This window comes from Pelobates fuscus, chromosome 2 (assembly GCF_036172605.1).
Source record: "Pelobates fuscus isolate aPelFus1 chromosome 2, aPelFus1.pri, whole genome shotgun sequence".
Classification (NCBI taxonomy): Eukaryota; Metazoa; Chordata; class Amphibia; order Anura; family Pelobatidae; genus Pelobates; species Pelobates fuscus.
In genome coordinates this window covers 133,223,006-133,248,353 of record NC_086318.1, presented here as the reverse complement: position 1 = coordinate 133,248,353, position 25,348 = coordinate 133,223,006, and the positions used below count along the sequence as shown (strand labels likewise).

The following is a 25,348-nucleotide window of genomic DNA, read 5'->3' as shown; positions in this document are numbered from 1 at the left end:
ACCAGGTACTCAGATGATTAAATCAGAAAAGGAATTGCTTATAAAGTTCTATTTTTTTTTTTTTTTTTTTAAATGGTCACTTCTCTGGGATTCCCACCATTGCAAAAAAAATAAAAATCACCAATAACTTGTTTTAACTGTATCTGGTGAGATGCTCTATTTACTTTTAAATTCATCTTAAAGAGTTAGAAATTACATCATAATCTAGTACAGACAAAGCCATGCCAGTTCAAACATATCAAATGAAAAGGAGAAACAAAAAAGGTTTACATTTGTCTTTTTAAGTTTTCTCTATGCAGAACGCAAGGTGCAGGATAGATCTTATCAATGAATGACTGGGCGCCAAGATGGAGGTGCCCATTTGCCAGGGTAAAGAGTTATGTATTCTACATTTAATTTTATTTTCACAGCTTACAAGTACATATGATGGGATAAGTAAACATTAAAAAGACCTTGGAAAGAGAGTATCTCATTTGTAAATTAATCTGAACAGCCACCTGTGTATTGTTTCAGAATATTAATCAAGATCATTTAGTTGAAAACCATATAAAATAGTCGAAACTATGCCTTTCGTACAATCCTTCTGTTTTTGCAATATGATAAACACAGCTAAACTAACAAGAAAAACAAGGCAAAGGAAGAGTAAAATAGTCACATGACAGAACAAAAATAAAGATGAAGAAAAAGAAGCAGACAAGATATGCTTGAAAGATATGTGCTGGAAAGATGTTTATTTTATGTATTTCTGTCCAGTTATGACCTTCAGCACCCAACACATTTTTTGCCAAAATCAGCAGGTTCAAATAAAGTTTTAAAAGACGTGATACTGAAATGTAAAGTAAATTTCATATAGTACAAAGATATATATACCCCTCCCCCCAGTCCATATTCCCTTAATTCATATAGGTTGGGTGAATTATCCCCATTGGAATTAACCTATGACACAGGTGCACACACATTATTAACCTCTCCTCTGCCAAAGATGAAAACAATGGAGTGGTTAAGAATTCTTCATAACTCCCCACAGGAAACTAGGCTGATAATCAAAAATGGAAGATCAAAGTTTATTTTTGTTTGCTTTTTTTTTTTTTTTTTTTTACTACCTGCATACAAAAACATATTGCACATCAAACAACCAAAACAAAAATAAAAATACCATACTAAGGACTAACATATGCAGTTTATACAGAATAAACATTCTGGAAATTGATCTTTCAGTAGTTAGGATTATGCCTTTTGTGGACATGACTAAGTTCGGTTTAGTGTTTATAGCCAAGTTTGATTTTTAAATACTGTACAGTTTAATAAATAAACCAAACAAAAGCTCCAATGTAGAACAGTCACTGCCAGTATCTCTGCAGATTAACATTTTTGTCTGTGTTCCAGTGGTCTGCAGTTTCCTCCACACAATGTGTTTTTTACTAAAAAAAAAAACAAAAACAAACAAAACAGTTTCCAGACCTAACCAATGGAGAAGTTACAATTCAGTGCAAAATACTTCAGACTGCATTTTTTCTAGTTTTCCTCTGGTGAAGAAGTGGTTGCATATTAGAAATGTAACAAAAGCAGCTAATGCTTTTAGAACGAATATTATGCAGGATTCCCTCCCCCCACCCCCCTGTCAATGCCATATTTGAAACAAAAAACAAAAAAAAAGGTTTCCTATAGCCAGCACTTTTTTTCCATTTTTTTTTTTTAAACTTTTTTTTTTTTAATGTTTCGTATACTATCTCAAGGCACATCTGATGATGTATTTAGAACACAGTAGGTATCAACTCATATTTAACGTGTGTCAGGATCCCTCCCCTTTCTTTATTCCAAATGGAGGAACGGAAAGTGTGGTGTAAAGACTGGCGATCCTTAATCTATCTTTGGCAAGCTTGTACAAGCACTATTGTAAAATGTAATGTAAAGGAACTGTAAACTAGGAACTTCCATTTAGGACACCCCATTCAGTATGGCTTCTTTGTTACTTCCATCTTGACAGCTTGCAGTGTTTATTTCTTGGGCTGTGGTCTGGGACTTTGAAGCATTGTCGCCTGAGGAACTTCTTGGGCCATTTATGACCTTTTCAGAAGATCCAAGTTCTTCAATAACATCTTTCACCTGAAATGATATAACAGCAGGAAATTGAAAATCTTACAAATTATATATATATGTGTTCATAAAAGTGACAGATAGCCCAGGGTTTTCTTGTGGTCCATTTTTAATTTTGGAATTTTTTTTACATTTTGGCGGTTTATCATTACAAGCAGCACACCATGGGGCGGGTGACTATTGCGTTTAAATTTTCAAAGGCATAAATACACTTGTTTCTTTTGCAATGTTTTGTCCTGATGAAAGTTTTGTAATGAAACCAAAATGCTGATTTTGTTTTAAAAGCTCCAAAAAAAACAAAAAACTTTTACTTTACAAACCATAAGATGACCCTGGAGTGGAGCTACCATTTTCCTACACAGAGCTCTTACGGCATCTAGTAAGTAGCAGTTCTGCCTGTTGTATTATAAGCAAGAGAAAATAAATATTCAGCTAAGAATTCATGATGTGAGCATGCTAGTTTATCAACAGTTCCTCAAGACTGCGGAAAAGCACCTTCATTTGTTTTGAAAATCAACCAACACACCCTTCTTTTAAATGTATAGGTAAATTTAGAGAATGTACCATGTTCAGTTTTATTTTCCCCAAGATGTTTGCAGAAGGGCCAGTCAAAAAAATCTTCATCTGTTAAGTTTCTGTCATTGTTCATGAATTAAATTCCCAACAGTATTTGGAATAATACGCAAAGTACAGTTTATATTTAAAACACAGTTCCTCCCTAGACCAATAAAATAACTTTTACATTTATATTTAAATATTTGGTAGTCGTGCCATTTACACCTATTTATTTTCCATCTCACCTTTTCCTTCTTGCCTTTAGCCAGTGTCTCTTTAGGTAGGTTTCTCTGTCTGCTCTGAGATTCAGCTCTTGAGATATAGTCTGCCACAGTAACTATCACAGGAGAGAGTTTGACATGTCATTTGCTGTAAACATTTTTCCTTTTCTTGCCAAGGAACAATTCCAATAGTTAAATTCAATATTTACAAGTTGCAAATAAGATGCATATACTAATCTATATAAATCCAAAAGCAAACTAGGTGCATGATAAATCAGTTAAAGAAACATCAGGCAGTGCAATCAAAAGACAAACTGTGTTTCAAATCTCAATTCTATATTCAATGCACAAAATTGAGAGGAACATACTACATCTCAAATATATTAGTATCTGGTCAGTTTGAACTTCAAATAAAATAAAAAAAAATTAAAAAATAAAATAGTCCACACATAAGTAATATTACAAAATCACAGTAAATATCATTCCATCACAGTAATTAGAAATTCGATTTTAGTACTTAAGCCATCAAAAAGGCAGCACTTTCAAATGTACTGTATTGCAATTAAAAATAAAAGCAACATTAACTGTCCTATCAATATAGAACTGCAAAAATCTGGATTTAAAAGCAGTGCATTATCATGCATGTTTTAGGATTCCCCATTAGCTCCACCCACTTTAGTTACCTGGCTGTCTATCTTCTGCCTGACCCCTGAAGCGACGCCTGCGGCTACGATTGCGTCGCTGGGGTTTTTGTTCACTATCATCTGCAACAGTAAAGTGTATCAAAATCTTAACTAATCTCAGAGAAAACACGCGTTTTGTTTATGAAGGCAAAGGTGTCAAAAAGTGTGCTATAGTATCTATTAAACAAGAATATGAATTTATGAAGAAAAATCTCTTTAAAATTACTTTAAGCATAATGATCACAAACTATGAAAAAAATAAAAAAAATCTGGTTGAACAAGCAGTTTGCTATTAAAACGATAGTTCTTGGAGTACTGAGCAATCAATGCCTCCATTCCCAAAACCATTAAAAATCTCACCAATAGCAGCAGAGATATTGAGGAGGAGGCGGTATATATGGCTCTCTAAAAGTGACAACAAACCTCTAGTACCATTTCTTTTGTAGGAGATGTTTTCCACTGTACTCAATATGCCATTTGAGTTGGTTTAGCATTAAGAGAAAAAGTCTAAAACAGCTTAACAATAACCCTCTAGGGTATTTGTAGTTGATCAGTAACAAAGTCTATACTGACATTTTATATTTCCATTTAAACACATTTGTTACAACTCACTAAATTTTCCCAAAAAAATATAGACATGCTGCAGTACCTAAGCCATTTTCATTAACAGATGCATTGTCAGATTCAGTCATTCCATCCATTAAAGAAGCATCCTCATCAGTCCTCCTCCTGCGGGATCGCCTACGACGATTGGTGCTATGGTGAGACTCGCTTGCATCTGTGTCGGCTGTCTGATCAGACTCTGTGTTATCAAGCAAGCTGTACGGGTTACTGTCTGGATCTTTAAGCACTGTAAAATTGAATTAAGAATAAGAAAAACAGTACGTAGACATGCTGGTTTATGAGGTTTCCACTGCAAAAACCCCTTAAGGACCAAACCTTTGGAATAAAAGGGAATCATGACATGTCACACATGTCATGTGTCCTTAAGGGGTTAAACAAAGACGTACGAAGTACAATACTGCATTTTTTTGCAGTTTGCAAAACTGCTTGAATAGTTAGAAGGCATAAGGCACTCCTGGCACCATATCCCTTACATCGCCATGTAGAGATTGTGATGCTTGAAGTTTTAAAAAAAGGTTAAGGACAAACTAATCTATCCTTTCTTGTACAATCTATACATTAATTGCTTGAATTTATGCTTCTCTGCCCCCTCTCTAAACATTTGTCTATAATGCCTTTTAAAGGGAAAATGTTGCTTACATAATAAAAAGATTAAATAGTTGCCCAACATTTTGAAAGGTTACATCTTTCTTCCCAGAAATGTCTTGCGCAAATAGTTCTCCACCTGAAGTCAGTTCTCATTCATGAATCACATAACTCTCCCATACCCAAATTGAACAAACCAAGCTCATAATTTGCAATGTACCTACTGTTCACATAGTAGACATGTTTGCACCTCCTAATTCCACTTACCCAATCTCAAATCTTTTACTGCAGCCTCTTAAGTCTGAAATTCCCTAACATCTAATAGTATGTAAACGGAATTCTCCTACTTTACACTTGCAGGTTTCTTATATCTGCAATTTATCCATTCAGAATGCAATACCTCTATTTGTAAAGCCAACATATCCTTTGTTACAGCTGCACTTACACTAGATCACTATATTGAAGTGATCTGTAAAATTTTGAGAACATTCCACCCATGGCAATATGTATTACGTAATACGATTGACACAATGTATCTTAACACTCTCGCTCTCTACGTTATTTATGGGTAATATCAAATGAATGCCACAATTAAGAAAAAAAATAAAAATCAAAAACAACAAAGTTAACTAAAAAACAAATAAAGGAAAAATATTTGTACCAGAGCTGATTGAAGATTTTCCACCCCTTGATCCACCTCTGCCACGACCAGCAGACCCACTACGCCCTCTTCCGCTAGGACGCCTTCGACTGTCTCGCTGTTGCCTATTTTCACGGTCATCTTCTCCAGCCAGTGACCAGTCACTTAGTTCGTCTTTTCGTTCCGATTCAGTTTCAGAAGGATTTGAAAGTTCAGAGTTTGTACCTTAAGTAAAAGTTACATTTGTGAGATCCTTGTTTATGACTATAGTATGTAAGTTAGTTTATGAAAGTAATAGATTTTTTGTTGAAAATGTGTGACAAGTTTTATAATGACCATATCAAATTAGACGTACCGTAACCAGATGTATAGTTTGGACCACGCCGACCCCGGCCCCTCCCACTGTATGATCTACTTCCGCGTACAGAGGAAGCTGTACTTTCATCAGTGGCATAGCCCTTTTCCTTTTCAGTTCCTCGACTTGATGATGGTCTAAAACCCATACCAATTTGACGAAGTTGCTCATCAATCTGGAGTCTCTCCATTCTAAGCTGTTCTACCTCCTAATTTTAAGGGGGGGGGGGGGGGGGGGGGGGGGGGGTGAAGGGAGAAAAATGTGTTATATTATTTATGAACACAATTTCTACCACCAAGATTATGAACCCAAGATGTTTGTAACTCACTTTCAGGTATGCAATGTGGTATTCTAGAAGAACTTGAACATTTCCAATACTCTCCTTGGTGCCAACAAAAACAAAAGGAACCATACCCTGAAAGGACAGAAGATAAGAGAAAAACAAATGTCATAGTCAAAACATCCAAGATTGTGTTTCAGATATATTAAAATGTCTTCATAACTTCATCTAAATGTTATTGTGCCAGGAGGCACCTGGGTGCTCTCTTACCTTTAGGGGTTAAACTGTTCTTGAACGGTTTAAACCCAAAGGTTTGCCTCCAGCACTGATCTCCAGGTCCCCCTGGCCGCATCCGGCTTCTGAATCGGAGTTACAAAAAGCACGGGCAGGGGTGCAGCCAATTGGTCAACTGACTTTTCAGACAAACAATTCACTTGACTTTGGACAGATCCTTGAGCACTTTTTTTTGCTAGATTATTCTATTTTCAGCTTGGCATAAGTACAACTCTACATTAAAGTGGCCAACTTGTCAGCTGACAGTTAAAAACATACAAGTCTCTGGAATGTGATTTATAAAATATGTTAAAAAGAGACATGACCGCAATCTAGCATGGACTGCTTTTTGTTTTTCCATTTTCACTTAATTATGCGACCATGAACACTTACAAAGATGCAGGTCCCAAAACAATTAAAAAAGCAAATACCATATTTGGGGCAGGATATGTAAACTTACATCTTCTCTGGGTAATTTTGTTTCATTGTCTCCTTCAATCCGCACCCTAACCACTCCAGATTTATCCACAATCTCTTGAATCACTTTTCCATTTTTGCCAATGACTTTTCCTACAGTGAAAGACCATTATGTTCAGTAAAATTTCACTCACAGCTTTGAAGTTCTAATCCAATCTAAAGAGCATTCAATTCAAAAGAAGATTCAAAATTAATAATGTAGCCTTACCGACAAGATTTCTGGGAACCTGAATGAAATCTTCCACAAATTCTAAGTAACTCCTTGCCTTCCTGACCGCTTCAGCACTCTACATAGGAAAAAAAATAAACATATATAAACAAGTGAACATCTGTAACCAGCCAAAACAAGTTTTAAAAAAAAAAAAAAAAAAAAACACAAACACATACGAACATTAATCAAAAACGTAAATAAAATAATGTAAATAACTAAAAGGACTTTATTTTTTTTTTAACCATTTCTGCACATCAACTTGCTAAAATGCCCCTTATATCTAAAATGTAAATCAATTTTAGAAATTATAAAACAAATATTGCATAAAGAGTATAACATAGGGATTGAACTATGGTTTTAAAGCTAAACCACTGCAAAATTTGGCATGATGAGATAACTTTTAAAGTAGTCACATAATCCAAAACATCTACACAAAAGAATTTATTTGTAGAAAGTAGACCTCCCAGGGTATATAAATGGATACTACAGCACCAAAATAACTTTAGCTATAAAGCAGTTTTGGAGTGCAATCTCATCAATTATCTGCCATTTAGGAGATAAAGGGACAATATAGTCACCAAAACAACTACAATTTAAGGTAGTGGTTCTGGTGTCTATAGCCTGTCATTGTAGGCTTTTTAATGTAAACACTGCATATTTCATTACCTAGCAGAGCTTAAACTAAGTTTTTATCTCCTACTCTGCAAATTGAAATGTAATCACAGAGGAAGCTCCTGTAGGCTCTAGTAGTCTATTATAGCAGGGGCTAATAAATTCTAAATTAAAGAGACTTTGCATAAAAAAGGAAGTTTAAACATTAGCAGACTGGGAGGAAGTTAACTTAGTTACCCTCCCACGGCATGCTGGGAGGAAATAATTAACACCTTGACAAGGGCCATAATGTTTGACAGCCCCAGTGAATCCAATTATTTTTTTATATTGAAAAGAAGCCACAGGCACTGTGGCATATATGTATGGTGGCAATAAAGGAGTGAATCTGTTTTGTCTAGGATTTGAATGGGAGTAATTTTACATCATGTGGTAGTTAGTCAGACAGACAGGCATCTGGGCAGAATTGATGACAGCTGTTTCTGGGGGCTGGAGCTAGCATGAGATTGGTTGAAAGTTGCAGAAAACGTGTGGGAAACTGGAACAGTATAAAAAGAAGCAGCACAACTTTAATCCTGTCAGAGTGGACTGAAGAAGGAATGGTGCGGACAGACCCCACTCCCCCTTCCTTTACTTTTATTTAATTGTCGTGGTGTTATGAAGCATTGGGGCAAAAGGGTCATCCTCAGGGTCAGGTTCTGGTGGTAAATGGTTTTAAATAAAAGACAGTGAGGTTAGTTATGACTGACTGGCTATTTGGCGGTTAATAAAGTTAAAAGTTTTGAAAGTTGGTGAACCATATGTTATATGGTTATGGTTTCAAAGTTATGGTTGTATGCACCTTGAGCTTTGAATAAACACCACAGCCAAGCCCATTGAAAAGTAATTAACCTTTTAAGACCGGCGGGCGTACTATTACGCCCTATTTTAAGCGGCTCTAAACGCCGCCTGGCGTAATAGTATGCCGTCCGTTTTTTTGTTACTTACCCGGCCGCCGGCGATCCCACGCCGGCGATCGCGGTTGGGGGGACTCCCAGGGAGCCCCCCGCGGCACGTCAGTCCTCCTGGGGGCCCCCCTCCTTGCGAGGACCTCACAATCACATGGCCGGGTTAGCTGGCTGAGGCATTGCCAGCAGGGGGACTAACTAATGACAGGTAGTCCCCCTGCTGGCTGGAAATAAATTAATTTAATCAGTGTAAAAAAAATAATAATTATATACTTAGATCATATATATTCTAAGTATATACATACACTGTCTAGGTGTATTTTACTATATATACCGTATATACTCGAGTATAAGCCGACCCGAATATAAGCCGAGGCCCCTAATTTTACCCCAAAAAACTGGGAAAACTTATTGACTCGAGTATAAGACTAGGGTGAGAAATGCAGCAGCTACTGGTAAATTTCTAAATAAAATTAGATCCTAAAAAAAAATATTTAATTGAATATTTATTTACAGTGTGTGTATAATGAATGCAGTGTGTGTGTATGAATGCAGTGTGAGTGTATGAATGCAGTGAGTGTATGAATGCAGTGAGTGTATGAATGCAGTGTGGATATGAGTGCAGCGTGTGTATGAGTGCAGCGTGTGTATGAGTGCAGCGTGTGTATGAGTGCAGTGTGTGTGTATGAGTGCAGTGTGTGTGTATGAGTGCAGTGTGTGTATGAGTGCAGTGTGTGTGTATGAGTGCAGTGTGTGTGTATGAGTGCAGTGTGTGTGTATGAGTGCAGTGTGTGTGTATGAGTGCAGTGTGTGTGTATGAGTGCAGTGTGTGTGTATGAGTGCAGTGTGTGTGTATGAGTGCAGTGTGTGTATGAGTGCAGTGTGAGTGTATGAATGCAGTGTGAGTGTATGAATGCAGTGTGAGTGTATGAATGCAGTGTGAGTGTATGAATGCAGTGTGAGTGTATGAATGCAGTGTGAGTGTATGAATGCAGTGTGTGTATGAATGCAGTGTGTGTGTATGAATGCAGTGTGAGTGTATGAATGCAGTGTGAGTGTATGAATGCAGTGTGTGTGTATGAATGCAGTGTGTGTGTATGAATGCAGTGTGTGTGTATGAGTGCAGCGTGTGTATGAATGCAGTGTGTGTGTGTATGAATGCAGTGTGTTTGTGTGTGTGTATGAGTGGTGTGTGTGTGTGTGTGTGTGTGTGTGTTGCAGAGCCTTGGTGGGGGATGGGGAATTTTTTTATTATTATTTATTATTATTTTTATTTTTTTAATTTAATTATTATTATTTTTGTAATATTATTTATTATTTACTTTTTTTTATTTTTTATTATTACTAATTATTTTTTTTTTCGTCCCCCCTCCCTGCTTGATACATGGCAGGGAGGGGGGCTCCTTCCCTGGTGGTCCAGTGGGATTGGCAGTTCAGTGGGGGGAGAGGGGGGCTGGCAGAGCTGTACTTACCTTTCTTGCAGCTCCTGTCAGCTCTCTCCTCCTCCGCGCCGTCCGTGCAGCTCCCTCTGTCAGCTCACAGTGTAAGTCTCGCGAGAGCCGCGGCTCTCGCGAGACTTACACTGGGAGCTGACCGAGGTGCTGAACGGACGGCGCGGAGGAGGAGAGAGCTGACAGGAGCTGCAGGAAAGGTAAGTACAGCTCTGCCAGCCCCCCTCTCCCCCCAGTCTGTATTATGGCAATGCAAATTGCCATAATACAGACTATGACTCGAGTATAAGCCGAGTTGGGGTTTTTTAGCACAAAAAATGTGCTAAAAAACTCGGCTTATACTCGAGTATATACGGTATATATATATTTATATTAATATTAATATAAAATTACACGTAGACTGATACTGATTAAAAAATATATATATATTTATTGTTATATATATTTATATACAATATAAAAAAATATGTAAATACGTTAAAAAACAAAATTAAAAAAATAATTAAAAAAATATATGTGTTTTATTTCGTTCTAACTGTATTGTGATATGAATATATATTTATATCAAAATACACGTACAACGAAATAATATATATATATATATATACACACATACACATATATTAACTCTACACATATATTTATGTAATATTTTTACATAATTAGGTATCTTAATTACAATTAGCGGGACCTGCCTGACAACCCATGCCGAAAGTAAAGGGAATTTAATTTGCTAGCACTATATTTAACCCTATAACTTTCCAAGACACTATAAAACCTGTACATGGGGGGTATTGTTCTACTCAGCTGAACACAAATATTAGTGTTTCAAAACAGTAAAATGTATTACAACGATGATATCGCCAGTAAAAGTGAAGTTTTTTTGCATTTTTCACGCACAAACAGCACTTACACGGACGATATTATTGCTGTGATGCTTTTTACTGTTTTGAAACACAAATATTTGTGTTCAGCGAATTCTCCTGAGTACAACAGTACTCCTCATGTACAGGTTTTATGGTGTTTTCAAACAAATGGCTACTAAAAAAGACTGGACATACCCCATTTTCAATACCTTGGGTTATCTACTATTGCAAATGGTATGTCATTATGGGTGTAAATTTTATTCCTGGGCTACTATACTGGCGAATTTCAATTTCAAATGTAACGTGCTATATTTGACCCTGTAACTTACCAAAACACCATAAAACCTGTACATAGGGGGTACTGTTTTATACGTGAGACTTTGCTGAATACAAATATGTGTATTTTATTGCAGTAAAAGCAAACAGTATTATGACATTGACAGTTCAAATGTCATGTAGAACTAAGAAAATAACAAAAATTTCTTATTTTCTCCCATTTGTTTCATATTAAATTATGTTTCATAGCTAAATATTTGATATTAAATGAAAGCCACGTTTCCCCTGAATAAAATGATATATAATAAGGGGGGGGGGTGCATTTAATATGAAAGAGGTGAATTACGGTTGGACAGACATATAGCGCAAATGCCAGGTTTTGTTTACGTTTTGTTCACAACGTGTGCATTTGGCTCAGTCCTTAAGGGGTTAAACGTTGTCTGTGGTTATTGTGTGGTCTCGTTTTATTTACACGAATATTGCCTACCATATATATATATTCCTGTTCTTTTCAGCTGAGAGGGAGTAGCTTAACCCATAGGTGCTACAGACATGGATAATAGCCAGGAAAAGAAAATTATGTTAAAGGATCACTATAGGGTCAGGAACACAAACATGTATTCCTGACCCTATAGTGTTAAAACCACAATCTAGCCCCCCTGGGCCTGCCCTGGTCAATCAGCATCTCCTCATAGAGATGAACGGAATCAATGAATGTTCAGTGTCTGCATGCAGAGGGAGAAGATACTGAATGTTTGGATGCATTTTAGGCAGCCATGACCCAGGAAGGATCTCTAACCGCTATCTGAGGAGTGGCTAGTGAAGTTATCACTAGGCTGTAATGTAAACACTGCATTTTCTCTGGAAAGATAGTGTTTACAGCAAAAAGCCTGAAGGTAATGATTCTACACACCATAACAAATTCAATAAGCTGTAGTTGTTTTGGTGACTATAGGGTCCCTTTAAATATTTATTTATATATATATATATATATATATATATATATATATATATATAAAACACAACAGTTTAAAATTTGACAATGGCATACTGCATGCAAAACAAGACAATTTGATTATTTCATGTCACCAATTTCTGCCACATTTAGTAGTAATTTGTTTGTTTTCCCTCATACATATTGAAATTTAATGATGAATATCACAGGCATTTCGTGTCCCACATTTGTAATTTTCTGCTTCTCCCATGTACATAAATCACATTGGAGACATGCTATACTTTAGATGTGCCTGTTTACATGCTTATCAGAAAACGGTCACCATACTAACCAGTATCAAACTTTGATGCGATTTCTAACACTAACCCCAATAGATAACAGTTGAGTATACTTGCACACAGGCAGAGTAATTGTGACCACAGTAATAATATGCCTTAGCTGACAGCCAAGGCATGCCATTTGTGAGACTGGACACAAGTGTAAATCACACACAGCCTGAAGGTTAATCAAGCAGTATTGATGATCGTTCAAATCCGAATTAATCACACAATGAGTACTCTTCTTATTACATAATAAATCACACTTTTCCAACATATTATACAGCAATATGAAGGAACAAAAATAAACGAAATCTCTCAACTTTCCATAATTGAGACCAATAAAAAACAAAAACACCCAGTTGAAAGAATTAAGTGGACGACCATCTAAACATAGTTAAGGTAACAAAAACTCCTGTATATTAACATAGCTTTAGTCAATCTTAAATAGTTGCTAAAAACAACAATTGTAATACATCTATCACGGTGGTATACAATAATACAAATATTAACTATAATCTTGCCAATTTGTATCTATTTCACACAGTAATTTACTTAGCTATTATAGGCAGAGGTTCAATTCCAGCTAATTTGAACAGACAGAAAGGTAATTTGTAATGAGCGGTCATTATAGCAGCCTGTCCCTATTGAACCATTTCATCTATTCGTACATTTCTATTTCGCTCTCAGTATTTTATCTTCATCTCAGTTCATGTTAGGTGATGGGAGTTTTGGCCGTTTTTATATGAACATATGAACGTTTTGCCTGTATAATAGTGGAGGATATCATTCTTGTGAAATACAGATTTCTATATGGGCTATAAATCTTAATTAACAAATAACCAGATACACAAAAAGTACTTCAAAGCACTGTACTTATGGGGGCGGGGCCTAACTTATGCTGGCCAGATGTGTTTTCCAATAGCTCCTGCATTTAAAATCCTTAATCCAGCTAAAATTGCACTTTTCTCAAAGCAAATGGTTCTGAGTTAAGCACAGCAGACATCCTGACTAAAGGGGACACGGAAAGTCCTGAAATTATTGCTCCTGCAAATCTATTCTGCCTCATCGGCTGGGAGAGACTTCCGATCTCCCGCTTGGAGCCGCACACCCTGCAGTGAACCTACAGAAGCCCCGTCACCCCCCCTTTGGACTGGTGGGGGTTATCCCGGTCCCCGCTGGGCATACTCAGTACTCTACAGTGAACAAATAGTGCTCCACAGTTACTGTGACCACGTGGCAAATCCAAAATGGCAGAAGCATTGCTTCCTCCACTTCATCCAGTGGACCTAGAACTGGGTGCAGAGAATTAAGTCCAGGTTGTACAAGCTGTGCCGGAATTTCTGGACTCGAGTGGCCTCCCACACTATTACTTGACCTGACTGGACTCACTGACGGGCGGGGAGGTCTACACTACTGCGGCTTTGCCCCAACAAGACATTGCAAAGCAAAACCAAGCAGACACACACTGGGCAAGACCCTGACGCAGTGCCGACGGTGAGGAGACTGCCTGGACCAAGATACACCATAGCATGGTGGATCGGAGCCTTCTGAGGGTCTGAACGAAGGCTGCTATGTGCCATTACCTGCCTGGGCCAAGATCCATCATGGGACAATCCCTGAAACACCACTCACACAGATGGGTACAGCTGTCTGTAGCTGGAAGGGTACAGTTCAATCGGACACCTGTGATCTTTCTCTGGGTCGTCATGCATTATATGTCCGGCATAGGCTGGGCTAGGTACCAATACCACATGGCTTGCTATATGCTGACAGCTCTTGTATAGTCTATTGTACAGTGGTACCTCTTCATATGCAATGTGTCAGTTACTTAAGCGTGTTTATCTTTTGTCTGTTTCATAATCTTCACTGACATTCTGTTCCCGTTTCCTCTCACTAGTTTATCACCTACACTTTCCTACTTATCTTCTCAAGCAAGTTTCCCCATTAATGCTTTAGTTATAAGGCAGGATGATCATATTCATATTGCTGGTCATACTTTTAGAAAAATGTGTGCGATACTCCTTGACATAAACAGTAATGTTTTCTGGTCATATATGCCTTAACTATTCGGTCAGTACAAACCTATATGTATATCTATGCACCACAAAAAAAATAAAAAAAACACTGTATTTATAAACCTTGTGGAAGAAAATAGACTCACCTCACCGTAGATTCGAAAAGTACCACTGTCTTCTTCCAACTCAATAGCTGTAATACCTGGTACCTTCCTGGCTTGCTGAATGTTATTCCCATGAGTCCCAATAGCCAGACCCATTAAATCTTCTCGAACAACAAATTCCTCATGAAACGCTGATGCAAGCTGCTTTGTACACTTGAAGAATGAAAAGAAAAATCAATGGAAAAATTCAGTGGGTAACCGTTACTAGGTTGGTGATAAGCAGGTACAATAAAATAAATTTTCCAAAAGCAATGCTGCATCGAAATAGGCTTTTAATAAGATAATATAGCAGGAAAATTATTATCAAACCAATGCTCAATAACTCTAATTATCAGTGTCCCCAACAGAACAGAGTAATGAGGGCTGATTTGAAGTGTTGCTATACAAGAACATTTACATTGATGCACATGGAGTACAATGTTACCTCCTGCCTCGAACATTAAATAAGCACATAAAATATGTGTGCCTCATAATGGTCTTAATCCCCCAAACACTCACAAGACTAGATGTTTTGCCATTAAAAACATTACACATCTAACAGACATGAAAAATTAATCTATACACAAATCAGAGGCATGACACAAAGTTTTCTCAAAAGATTAGCAGGATACTACCAAAAGATTATATTAGCTAAATCAGTTGCAGGGCACGCATTGAAGAAATAATTGGTAAGTAAACTCACTTCTAAATGTTTGGTGGCCTCTTCATTCCTCGACATGAGCATCAGTTTAGTTCGAATGCTGCGCAAGTGCATGTCACTCAGTATATTAACTCTCTTCACAGTTGCTTCACTTGCAGACTTGGGAGGGTAAAAGAAAAATAAAAGATCATGACTTAGTTATGCACATGGTAAACTGTCAAAAGCAGTCAGCTGATGCTCTCAGCCAACTAATAATGTCCAAACTTGATATAACTGGTATGAGAATGCAGAAGTATGAATTTTACCTTTAGTGTATCAGCTCAAACTGTAAACTGTGCGGATGTTTGTCAGAGCCATGTGTCAAACCACTGTAAACGGTATTAAAGTTTGCTGTCGGGTGGTGCCAGGGACCTCCTTGTTTAATGACCACTACAGCGTCATTATGGAAGGCTTATAGTACCCATTAAAAGGCAGAAAATAAAGTTGGTAAAGCTACAGCTATACAGAGATAGCCATAGCCATGGAGAGAAAGGGCACATTTAATGGATACACACATTGTTCAGCTAGGGATGGGAAGAGTTTCTTTACTGAATAGTTTCAATATGGCCAATTCAGATTCACTTCTTAAAGCTGTGAGCAGATAACTGCAATCAGCGGGAATTTTAATATATATATATATATATATATATATATATATATATATATATATATATATATATACATACATACACACACATAGGGACACTATTAATGTAGTTGTTCTGGTGTATAGGGAGTCCCTGCAGGCATTTTAATGTAGACATTGCCTCTTCAGAGAAAAGGCAGTGTTTAAATGACTGCCTAGTGATACCTCCAGTGGCGGTCAGACGGCCACTAGAGGTTCTTCCTGGATCAGTGCTACACAATGTAGAGTGCATGGGGGCGCTGAACTTTCCCCACAGAAATGCATTGATTCAATGCACCTCAATGAGGAGATGCGGATTGGTGTAGCACTGCGTTTTGCCACACATGCACGATAGCCTCCCAGTGATTTCCTATGGGATTGGAGGTCACCAACTCTGTAGGCAAATCAGGGATCCTCACGCTGGAATAAAACATTTTAACCCCTTTTTAAGGCGGCAAGAGGGGCAGCCACCAAAGTTATGTTTTTAACACTAGTGTCAGGAATACATGTTTGTTCCTTTAACAATCACAAAGTATTTTACATTCAACATTACAGTAAACCCTAAGTGTTATAATCTGGCTTTTTTGGGATTTACAATGCAACTTGGACCTTTTTGTAAACTTAGCTGCAATTCAATCCAGTAATATATTTTTATTATGAGGTTGGCTCCAAAACCGCTTTTTTATACATATATAGAAAAAAACTACTATAATATAAGGGAGAGAGGATATATATATATATATATATTTTTATTTATTTATTTATTATTGCCATTTATATAGCGCCAACAGATTCCGTAGCGCTTTACAATATAATATATATATATATACACACACACACACACACACTGAGATTTATAAAATATATACTCACCAATATCATTAACTGATTGGTCTCTGCATGAAAATAAACTCGACAGGCTCCAACTGCTTTCTTGAATTCTTTATGCACACTTTCACTTGCACATCTATGAAGAAAATAAATGCAATTCTTAGAGACTCCTACACAAAATATTTCCAGAGGAATAAGGCAGCAGTTTTGCTGACCCGTCATACATGGTAATCTACATGGGGTACTTAAATTAAACCTAACTCTTCCCAGACCACTTCACAGGAGCCATTTGCAAAACTGACTAAAGAGGTGCATGGCAAAAAATGTAAGAAGACACTCTAAAAAGGTTTCACCCACATATATAAAGAAAAACTAGAACAAACGAGTACTAGCAAATATGGTTGTTGCAGTCATTAAGACCATGTTTCCAGTATCAGAAGGAGGAGGACAGGAAACAATATACCTGAAAAAAATCTGTCAAACTCTACCTTAAAGGGAAACTATAGTGACAGGAAACCAAACTTTTTCCTGACATTATAGTCTTCCCCTCCCCCCCCCCCCAATCTAGACGCCTCCACACCCCCCCACCCCCGTCTAGACGCCTCCACACACCCCTCCCATCCCCCCCCCCACGGTGCACTCAGCACTGGCAAAGCTCCACCCATGCTCCTCCCCTGCTGACGTCAGCTGGTAGGAGATACCTAATGTACTTGCGTGGCAAAGGCTACGCTCACATTAGGATTTCCCCATAGGGAAGCGTTATTCAATGCTTTCCTATGGGGATTCCGGTGAAGCTGGACGTCCTCATACAAAGCGCAAGGACATCCAGCGCCATTAGGTGACCAAAACTGAGAATAAATGGAATATCTGCAAACAAATATTAGAAAGTTAAATTTTCTCAGTATGTACCATTGGGTAATAAATTTAAAAGAAACACATTAAAACCAATGTGACTTGAAAGGGAAAGTGCATCAAGAAATTAAAAATAAGAAGAGAGCATTTAAAGTAGGACAAATCAAAGATATAAAAGATATAAGGAAGCCAATAATACGTGCAAAAAGACGATTAGATTTGCTAAACTACAAAATGAGAAAGTGATAACCAATGAGAGCAAAACCAACCCCAAAGAATTTTTAAGTACATAAATAAAAAATAAAAAAAATGAAAGTGTAGGTAATCTTAAAACCAGGATGGGTTTTTTAGTTAATGAAGACCACAAAAGGCAGACATTTTAAATAACTATTTCTCCTCCGTATATATGAAGGAAGAATCTATGGCGCTATATATATATATATATATATATATATATATATATATATATATATATATATATATATATATATGCAAATGATTGCTGCAAAAAACTTGCAGAAAAAATTGTAATTGGGTGACTCAAGACAAGGTGCTGCAGCAACTAAAGAAAGTTAATATAAACAAAGCTCCAGGGCCTGACGATATTCATCCACGAGTACTTAACCCCTTAAGGACACATGACGTGTGTGGCATGTCATGATTCCCTTCTATTCCAGAAGTTTGGTCCTTAAGGGGTTAAGGAACCATAAACAAAGCTCCAGGGCCTGACGATATTCATCCACGAGTACTTAAGGAACCAAGTGTGGCAAAACAAATGAACCTCTGTATTTAATCTTTTAAGATTAGTTTCTTTCAAGAATTATACCAGCAGAGTGGAGGAAGGCAGGTGTGGTTCCATTATTCAAAAAGGGTTCAAAATCAATGCCTGGAAATTATAGACCTGTGAACTTAACCTCTGTGGCTGAGAAAATATTTGAAAGGTTATTAAGGGATAATATTCAATAATCCATTAAGAACGTGGTTATCAGCAAAAATCTGCATGCTTTTATAAAGCATATGTAATGTCAAACTAACTAAATTTCATTCTACAAAGTATGTAGAAGCATAGATCAGGGTGTTGCAGTGGATGTGATCCATTTGGATTTTGCCAAGGCGTTTGATACAGTTTTACACAAAAGATTAGTGTTGAAACTCAATTTTAAGAAATTGGTCTAGATCATGGGTCGTCAACCTGGTCCCTACCGCCCACTAGTGGGCGTTTCAGGATTCCAGGTGGGCGGTAGGGATTTTCAATTTTTTTTTTATAAATTGGGCAGGCGGGCGCGAGGCGGCGGTACCGCTGTGACTGGGTACCGCCATCACCACTTGCCGCCGGGGCCGCATATGGAGGGGTCCATCGGGTGGCCCATGCTGTCAGGGCCACCCGATGGATGTGGATTGTGAGGGGGCGCGGTCAGCGCTGGGCGCTTTAACAGCGCGACCGGGCCCCCTGTGATGACATCAAATCTGCTGGGAGGAAGTGATTCCCCGGTCACTCCTCCCAGCATACAGAGAGCCGCGCGGGAGGAAGGAGGAGGAGGGAGTCAGAGTGGGAACTCTGACTCCCATGCACCTGAGCCACCACTGGACCCCAGGGAAAGTCACCCTCCTGCACCTTAAAGGTAGGAAACAGGAGGGTGACTTAAATATAATGTGTGTTTGTTTGAGTATGTGTCTTTGTATGTATGTCTTGTGTGTGTCTGTATGTATGTCTTGTGTGTGTCTTATGCAAGTGTCTTGTGTGTGTATGTCTGTATACATGTGTCTTGTCTTTGTATGTATGTCTTGTGTGTGTGTATGTCTGTATACATGTGTCTTGTCTTTGTATGTGTCTTGTGTGTGTGTATGTATGTCTGTATATATGTGTGTCTTGTCTTTGTATGTATGTCTTGTGTGTGTCTTATGTATGTGTCTTGTGTGTATGTCTGTATACATGTGTCTTGTGTTTGTATGTATGTCTTGTGTGTATGTCTGTATACATGTGTCTTGTGTTTGTATGTATGTCTTGTGTGTGTGTCTGTATGTGTGTCTTATGTATGTGTCTTGTGTGTGTGTGTGTGTATGTCTGTATATATGTGTGTCTTGTCTTTGTATTTATGTCCTGTGTGTGTCTTATGTATGTGTCTTGTGTGTGTGTATGTCTGTATACATGTGTCTTGTCTTTGTATGTATGTCTTGTTTGTGTCTGTGTGTATGTCTGTATATATGTGTGTCTTGTCTTTGCATGTATGTTGTGTGTGTGTCTTTGTATGCATGTCTTGTGTGTGTGTTTGTATGTATGTTTTGTGTGTGTGTGTGTTTGTATGTATTGTGTGTGTGTGTGTGTATGTATGTATTGTGTGTGTGTGTCTTTGTATGTATGTCTTTGTATGTATGTCTTTGTATGTGTGTCTTTGTATGTGTGTCTTTGTATGTGTGTCTTTGTATGTGTGTCTTTGTATGTGTGTCTTTGTATGTGTGTCTTTGTATGTGTGTCTTTGTATGTGTGTCTTTGTATGTGTGTGTCTTTGTATGTGTGTGTCTTTGTATGTGTGTGTCTTTGTATGTGTGTGTCTTTGTATGTGTGTGTCTTTGTATGTGTGTGTCTGTCTGTATATATGTGTGTATGTATGTGTCGTGTGTGTGTCTGTCTGTATATATGTGTGTATGTATGTGTCGTGTGTGTGTCTGTCTGTATATATGTGTGTATGTATGTGTGTCTGTTTCTTGTGTCTGTCTGTATGTGTATGTGTCTTTGTATGTATGTCTTTGTGTGTGTGTGTGTGTGTGTGTGTGTGTGCCTGTATGTCTGTATGTGTGTCTGTATGTCTGTATGTATGTGTGCCAGTCTGTTATAGTGGGATACCTAGCTCAGCCTTCCTACTGGGCATTGCTATAAGGAAGGTTAAAAAAAGGGGGAAAAAAGGTGGGGAGGGGAATTGAGGAGGGAGAAGAGGGGAGCTGACGCACAGATGAGAAATCAAATTATGCGCAAACAGAGAAGTCGTCTGAATATCACCGAAAGAGGAGACCTTCGTTTGTTCCTTACAACCTCAAGGATCTCATTAATCACTAGTAAAGGTAATTTCAATTTACTTTATTGTTTTCTCATTAAACTTTTTATAAAGTTAAAAACATTATAAACATGCATTAATTGCAAATAAAAAGATAAATGTACGTACATTTATTTTTTTTAAAACACCCTCCTTTCGAAAAAAATATTCCGCACTTGCGCGAAAACTGGTGGGCGGTAAGGAAATTTTATTTTTTTTTTTTGTAAATTCTTTATTATTACGAACAGGTGAGTACAGAAACAAACAATCATACACCACAACAGTGTATATACAGCAAGTCAGTTCGAAATTTAACATCAAAAGTAAGCATTTTTTTCTTCTGATCATCTGGTATGCAACAAGCGTCATATGGTTGTTCATTAGCCAATAAAGCGTAGGCAACTCTAGCAAAGTGACAAGTGAACAAATGAACAAATATAGTTAGATGCATCGTTAAAAGCTAATGCCATTCCAGTAACATCAAAAACCTCTCAATGAAAGCTAAATAATGGGATAACTTAGGGCCTCTATTCCGTGGCACCTTCAGGTGGCCCGGTTTTAAGTCTAATAGTCGGGAGGGAAGGTAGTGTTCAGATTTGTAGTCATAACGAGATGCGACATACATGACTGAGGGCCTCTTCGTAATCCTGCGTGGGAGCAGTGTCGAGGACATGTGAGTATTTATCGATGAGCTAAGTGCTTTGTGTAGCAATTGAGGGTGTGATTGTCAAGCACATTCAGTGCACCACTAAGGGTGTAACCCTCAAGTCTTCGTCCTAGTCTAGGGTCTCCTGGGGGAGAACCTCCAGTGGCTACTTATGTTACAGGAGTGGTTTAGGTGAGTCTGTCCCCTTCGTAGGTCCGTCAGTCAGACGCCTGATGGAGTGTCGCAGGGCGTATGTTATGTTCCCTTCCCCTCGTCGGTCTATTGAGTCATACTATGGAGTCGTTGTTCAGTTCGTTTAGTGTCCCAGTCATCCCTGTAATCCGTTGTTAGTTGTTTATTTAATGTTTTGGGGGGTGATGGCACTGGAGTGCCTCTCCGGTGTCTACTACAAAGTTCTCCTATAGCTCACGCATCCTCACAGTCAGGTACCCCCGTTCCGGCCCCCCTGGGGCAGTCCGAGCCGCTACCACCGAGTCCCAGAGGTGGGTCGCGTGGGGATGAGTAAGAAACCTCGTATATTGTTGGAAGGAGAAGAAGAGGGGGGGGGGGGTGGGTGAGGAGGGGGGGGAGGGGTTGGGTTTAGATATGGCACCAGACATCAGCGCACGCTCGGTCTCTCCAAGACCGTATGAAATGGTGTGTTTTCATGGTCTCACTGCTCCTGGTCGTGAGAGGTATACATACCACGGGGTCCAGGCCTCTACATGTTTGGTACTCCTTCCGAGCAATTCTGCATATCGCGCCTCAGCCGTGTGGATGTCTTCTACTCTCTGAAGCCAGTCCGTCACAGTCGGTGGTTGTGTCTGCTTCCATTTAGCGGGAACGGATGCTTTAGCCGCATTTAGTAGGTGTCGGACTATCGACCTCTTGTATTGGGCAATTGAGCCCTCGGTGTGATGGAGTAGGGCCATTTCTATGGTGAGGTCAGGTAGGTCTCCCAGTATGGTCTTCATCTCTCGTTGTATATCCTCCCAAAACGGCTTAATCCGTGCGCAGTCCCACCAAATGTGTCTTATTGTGCCTGTGTGGGATTCGCATCTCCAACATGCGTCTGAGGATCCCGGGAATATTCTATGTAGCAAGGAGGGGGTCTTGTACCAGTGGGAAAGCAGTTTGAAGTTGACCTCCTGGTAATTGGTGCTGATGGAGCTCTTGTGCTGTAGAATCAATATCTGTTCCCATTGTGTGTCGGTGAACGTCCTATCCGTCAGCTCTTCCCATCTTCTTTTGAACGCCGTGTTCCTGGAGCGTTCTCCCGTTATTAGCCGTTGATATATGACTGAGACTCTGCCATCGGCATCTGAGTCAGTCGTGCAGAGATGTTCAAACCACGTTTGTTCTCTATGTATTGCTACCCTGTTGGGAAGGTTATAGTAGAAATGTCGTAGTTGCGCATAATGGAATCTATGCATGAGTGTTGGATGTGGTATCCCACTCCAGTCTCGAAGGTTCTGTATACCCGCGTTACTGAGGACTTCGGATATCGGGACAAAGTCATCATTTCCTACAATTGGCCAGGAAGAGCGGGGAAGTCCTCCTCCTATATCAGAGTTGAAGGTGATCGGTATCAGGGGGCTCGGCTGCGGGGAGATGTGTTGGTTACGTCTCAGGTGGGACCATGTCTTCAATGTTTGAGCGACGGGTGATTCAGCACCTAGCATTGACGTTGCGTCCACCGAATTATGCCACGTGAGTCTGTGGAGGGCTTTGTTACTGCCCTCTCTATTCAGTGCCACCCACAGTTTGGTGTCAGGTGCCACCTGCCAATCCCTAATCCGCTGTAGTACCGTGGCATGATAGTATTTGCGGATATCTGGCAAAGCCAGGCCTCCCCAATTTTTGGGTAGGCATAACTTGTCAAAGCTGAGCCGTGCCCTTTCTCCCTTCCAGATGTATTGTATCACCGCTGACTTAAGAGATGCAAAAAATCCCGTCGGGATGTGCCAGGGGATGGTGTGAAAGTAGTAAAGGAGCCGCGGGAGGACGTTCATCTTTATTACCGATATACGTCCCTGCCAGGAGATGTGGTCGTAGTTCCAGCTTTTGAGATCGTTGAGGATTGTGCGCAAAAGGGGGATGTAATTCGTGGCATAAATTTCTTTCGGGTTCCTGGGTATCCAGATTCCCAGGTATCGCATCTGGTCCCGACACCAATGAAAGGGGTATTCACGTTGAATTTGCTCTCCTACGTCCATCGGGGTCGAGACATCTAATATTTCGCATTTAGTTAGATTAAGTTTCAGTCCCGATAACCGGCCATACGTATCGAATTCTCGCATCAATGCCGGCAGGGAATCAGTCGGGTCGCTCACGAAGAAGAGCATGTCGTCTGCGTATGCAGCTACCTTATGTTCCTGGGTCCCATGCCGAAACCCCCTGATCTCCGGGGTAAGTCTCACCCTATCCAAGAATGGTTCCAGCGAGATGGCAAACAAGAGTGGTGATAATGGGCAACCCTGACGCGTGCCGTTGTGGATGGTGAAGGCGTCCGTGAGGGCGCCATTCACTCGTACTTTAGCGCAGGGGTCCGTATATAGCGCCTCTATCCAAGCCATCATCCCTCTTCCTAGTCCCACTTTTCGTAGCGTCGCCATCATGAAGCTCCAGTTTACCCGATCAAAAGCCTTTTCGGCATCTGTGGAGAGCATTAGTAGGCCTGAATTTTCTCTAAGGGCTAATGCCTGAACAGAGAACGCCCGGAGCGTGCAATCTCTGGCTTCCCGTCCCGGAACGAAGCCCGTTTGGTCCGGGTGTATCAAGCGTGGCACATACCGTTGTAATCTGGTAGCAATGATCTTAGTGAAGAGTTTCACATCCACGTTAAGAAGCGAGATCGGCCGGTAGCTGCTGCAGTTTTCGGGGTTTTTGCCTGGTTTAGGAATTACCGTGATGGTGGCTGCCAACGTCTCCTGGCGTAGTGTGTCACCCTGTTGAAGTCGATTGAGGGCTGACATTAGATGCGGCGCAAGAATGTCCCTGAATGATTTGTAATATCCCGCCGAGAGTCCGTCTGGTCCCGGAGCTTTCCCTCTTTTTGCTGTCTTAATCGCTGCCTGTACCTCTTCCGTGGTGATCGGGACCTCCAGTAGTTCTGCTTCTTCTGGTGTTAGAGCGTCGGGTTGGAAACCTTGTAGGTAACGCCATGTTGCGTCTTGTAGGTTCGCTCCGTGGGCATCGGGGAGTGTCGGTGTGGAATTGTATAGTTGTCTGTAGTAGTTACAGAATTCAGTGGCAATTGCTTCAGGGAATTGAGTAAGTGAGCCATCGGTCTTCCGGAGTTCGTGAACCTGTGCCCTTGCTTGTTGGGGCCGGATCATGCGGGCCAGGAGTCTCCCTCCTTTATTCGCATGGATGTAGAAGAAGGCCTTGGATCGTTGTGTCGCCCTATGGTGTTTGCTGGCAACCAGGTCTGCCAGTTGTCGGCGGGCATCCAAAAGTGGGCGATAGTGTTCTTCAAGTTGTGATCGTTTGTGCTGTGTTTCCAAGCGGGAGATTTGGTCGGTGAGCTCCAACATACGTCGCTGCGATTCCCTCTTCTTGCGGGAAGCAATTCTAATGAGGTGACCTCGAAGTACACTCTTATGTGCCTCCCATAGCGTCACTTTTGATACCTCTTCCGTGTCGTTTTCCCTGAAGTAATTAGTGAGGTGTTCGGTCAGGTCAGCCAGCACACCCGGATCCGAGAGGAGCGACTCATTTAGTCTCCACTCCATCTTGGCAGGCCTGAACAGCGGGGAGTCAAGCTTCACGGCCACTGCACTGTGGTCTGACCACGGTGTGGGTGCGATTGTTGCCGACTGTATGTGTTGGAGGCCTTCTTGTTGGATCAGAATATAATCAATGCGAGAGTATCTTCTGTGTATGGCGGAGTAGTGCGTGAAATCACGGGTTGTTGGATGAATGGTCCGCCACGCGTCCACCAATCTCGAGTCTCGCATGGTCTTCTTGATGGCCCTAATCGCGGATTGTGGGATACAGCTGTGTCCCGTCGAGGAGTCCAGCAACGGATCCAGTGGTGCGTTAAAGTCCCCCCCTATGATGAGGGTGCCTTCCGTGAA

General features: G+C 39.9%; 1 protein-coding gene across 2 annotated transcripts in view; it reads right to left on the bottom strand.

The window, feature by feature from the left end:
- Nucleotides 1–701: 701 nt before the first annotated feature.
- Nucleotides 702–25,348, bottom strand: part of FXR1 (FMR1 autosomal homolog 1) — a 48,829-nt gene continuing 24,182 nt past the window's right edge. The window contains exons 6-17 of one of the 2 annotated variants that reach the window (XM_063442699.1): nucleotides 16,782–16,875; nucleotides 15,287–15,403; nucleotides 14,587–14,757; nucleotides 6,999–7,077; nucleotides 6,774–6,883; nucleotides 6,089–6,175; nucleotides 5,761–5,968; nucleotides 5,427–5,630; nucleotides 4,206–4,406; nucleotides 3,557–3,637; nucleotides 2,898–2,989; nucleotides 702–2,106 (exon numbers count right to left, since the gene is read on the bottom strand). In XM_063442699.1, the coding sequence (XP_063298769.1) occupies nucleotides 1,939–2,106; nucleotides 2,898–2,989; nucleotides 3,557–3,637; nucleotides 4,206–4,406; nucleotides 5,427–5,630; nucleotides 5,761–5,968; nucleotides 6,089–6,175; nucleotides 6,774–6,883; nucleotides 6,999–7,077; nucleotides 14,587–14,757; nucleotides 15,287–15,403; nucleotides 16,782–16,875 (1,612 nt within the window). In that variant the 3' untranslated portion in view covers nucleotides 702–1,938. The remainder of the gene's footprint in view (nucleotides 2,107–2,897; nucleotides 2,990–3,556; nucleotides 3,638–4,205; nucleotides 4,407–5,426; nucleotides 5,631–5,760; nucleotides 5,969–6,088; nucleotides 6,176–6,773; nucleotides 6,884–6,998; nucleotides 7,078–14,586; nucleotides 14,758–15,286; nucleotides 15,404–16,781; nucleotides 16,876–25,348) is intronic. The other variant, XM_063442700.1, reaches the window with a different exon arrangement.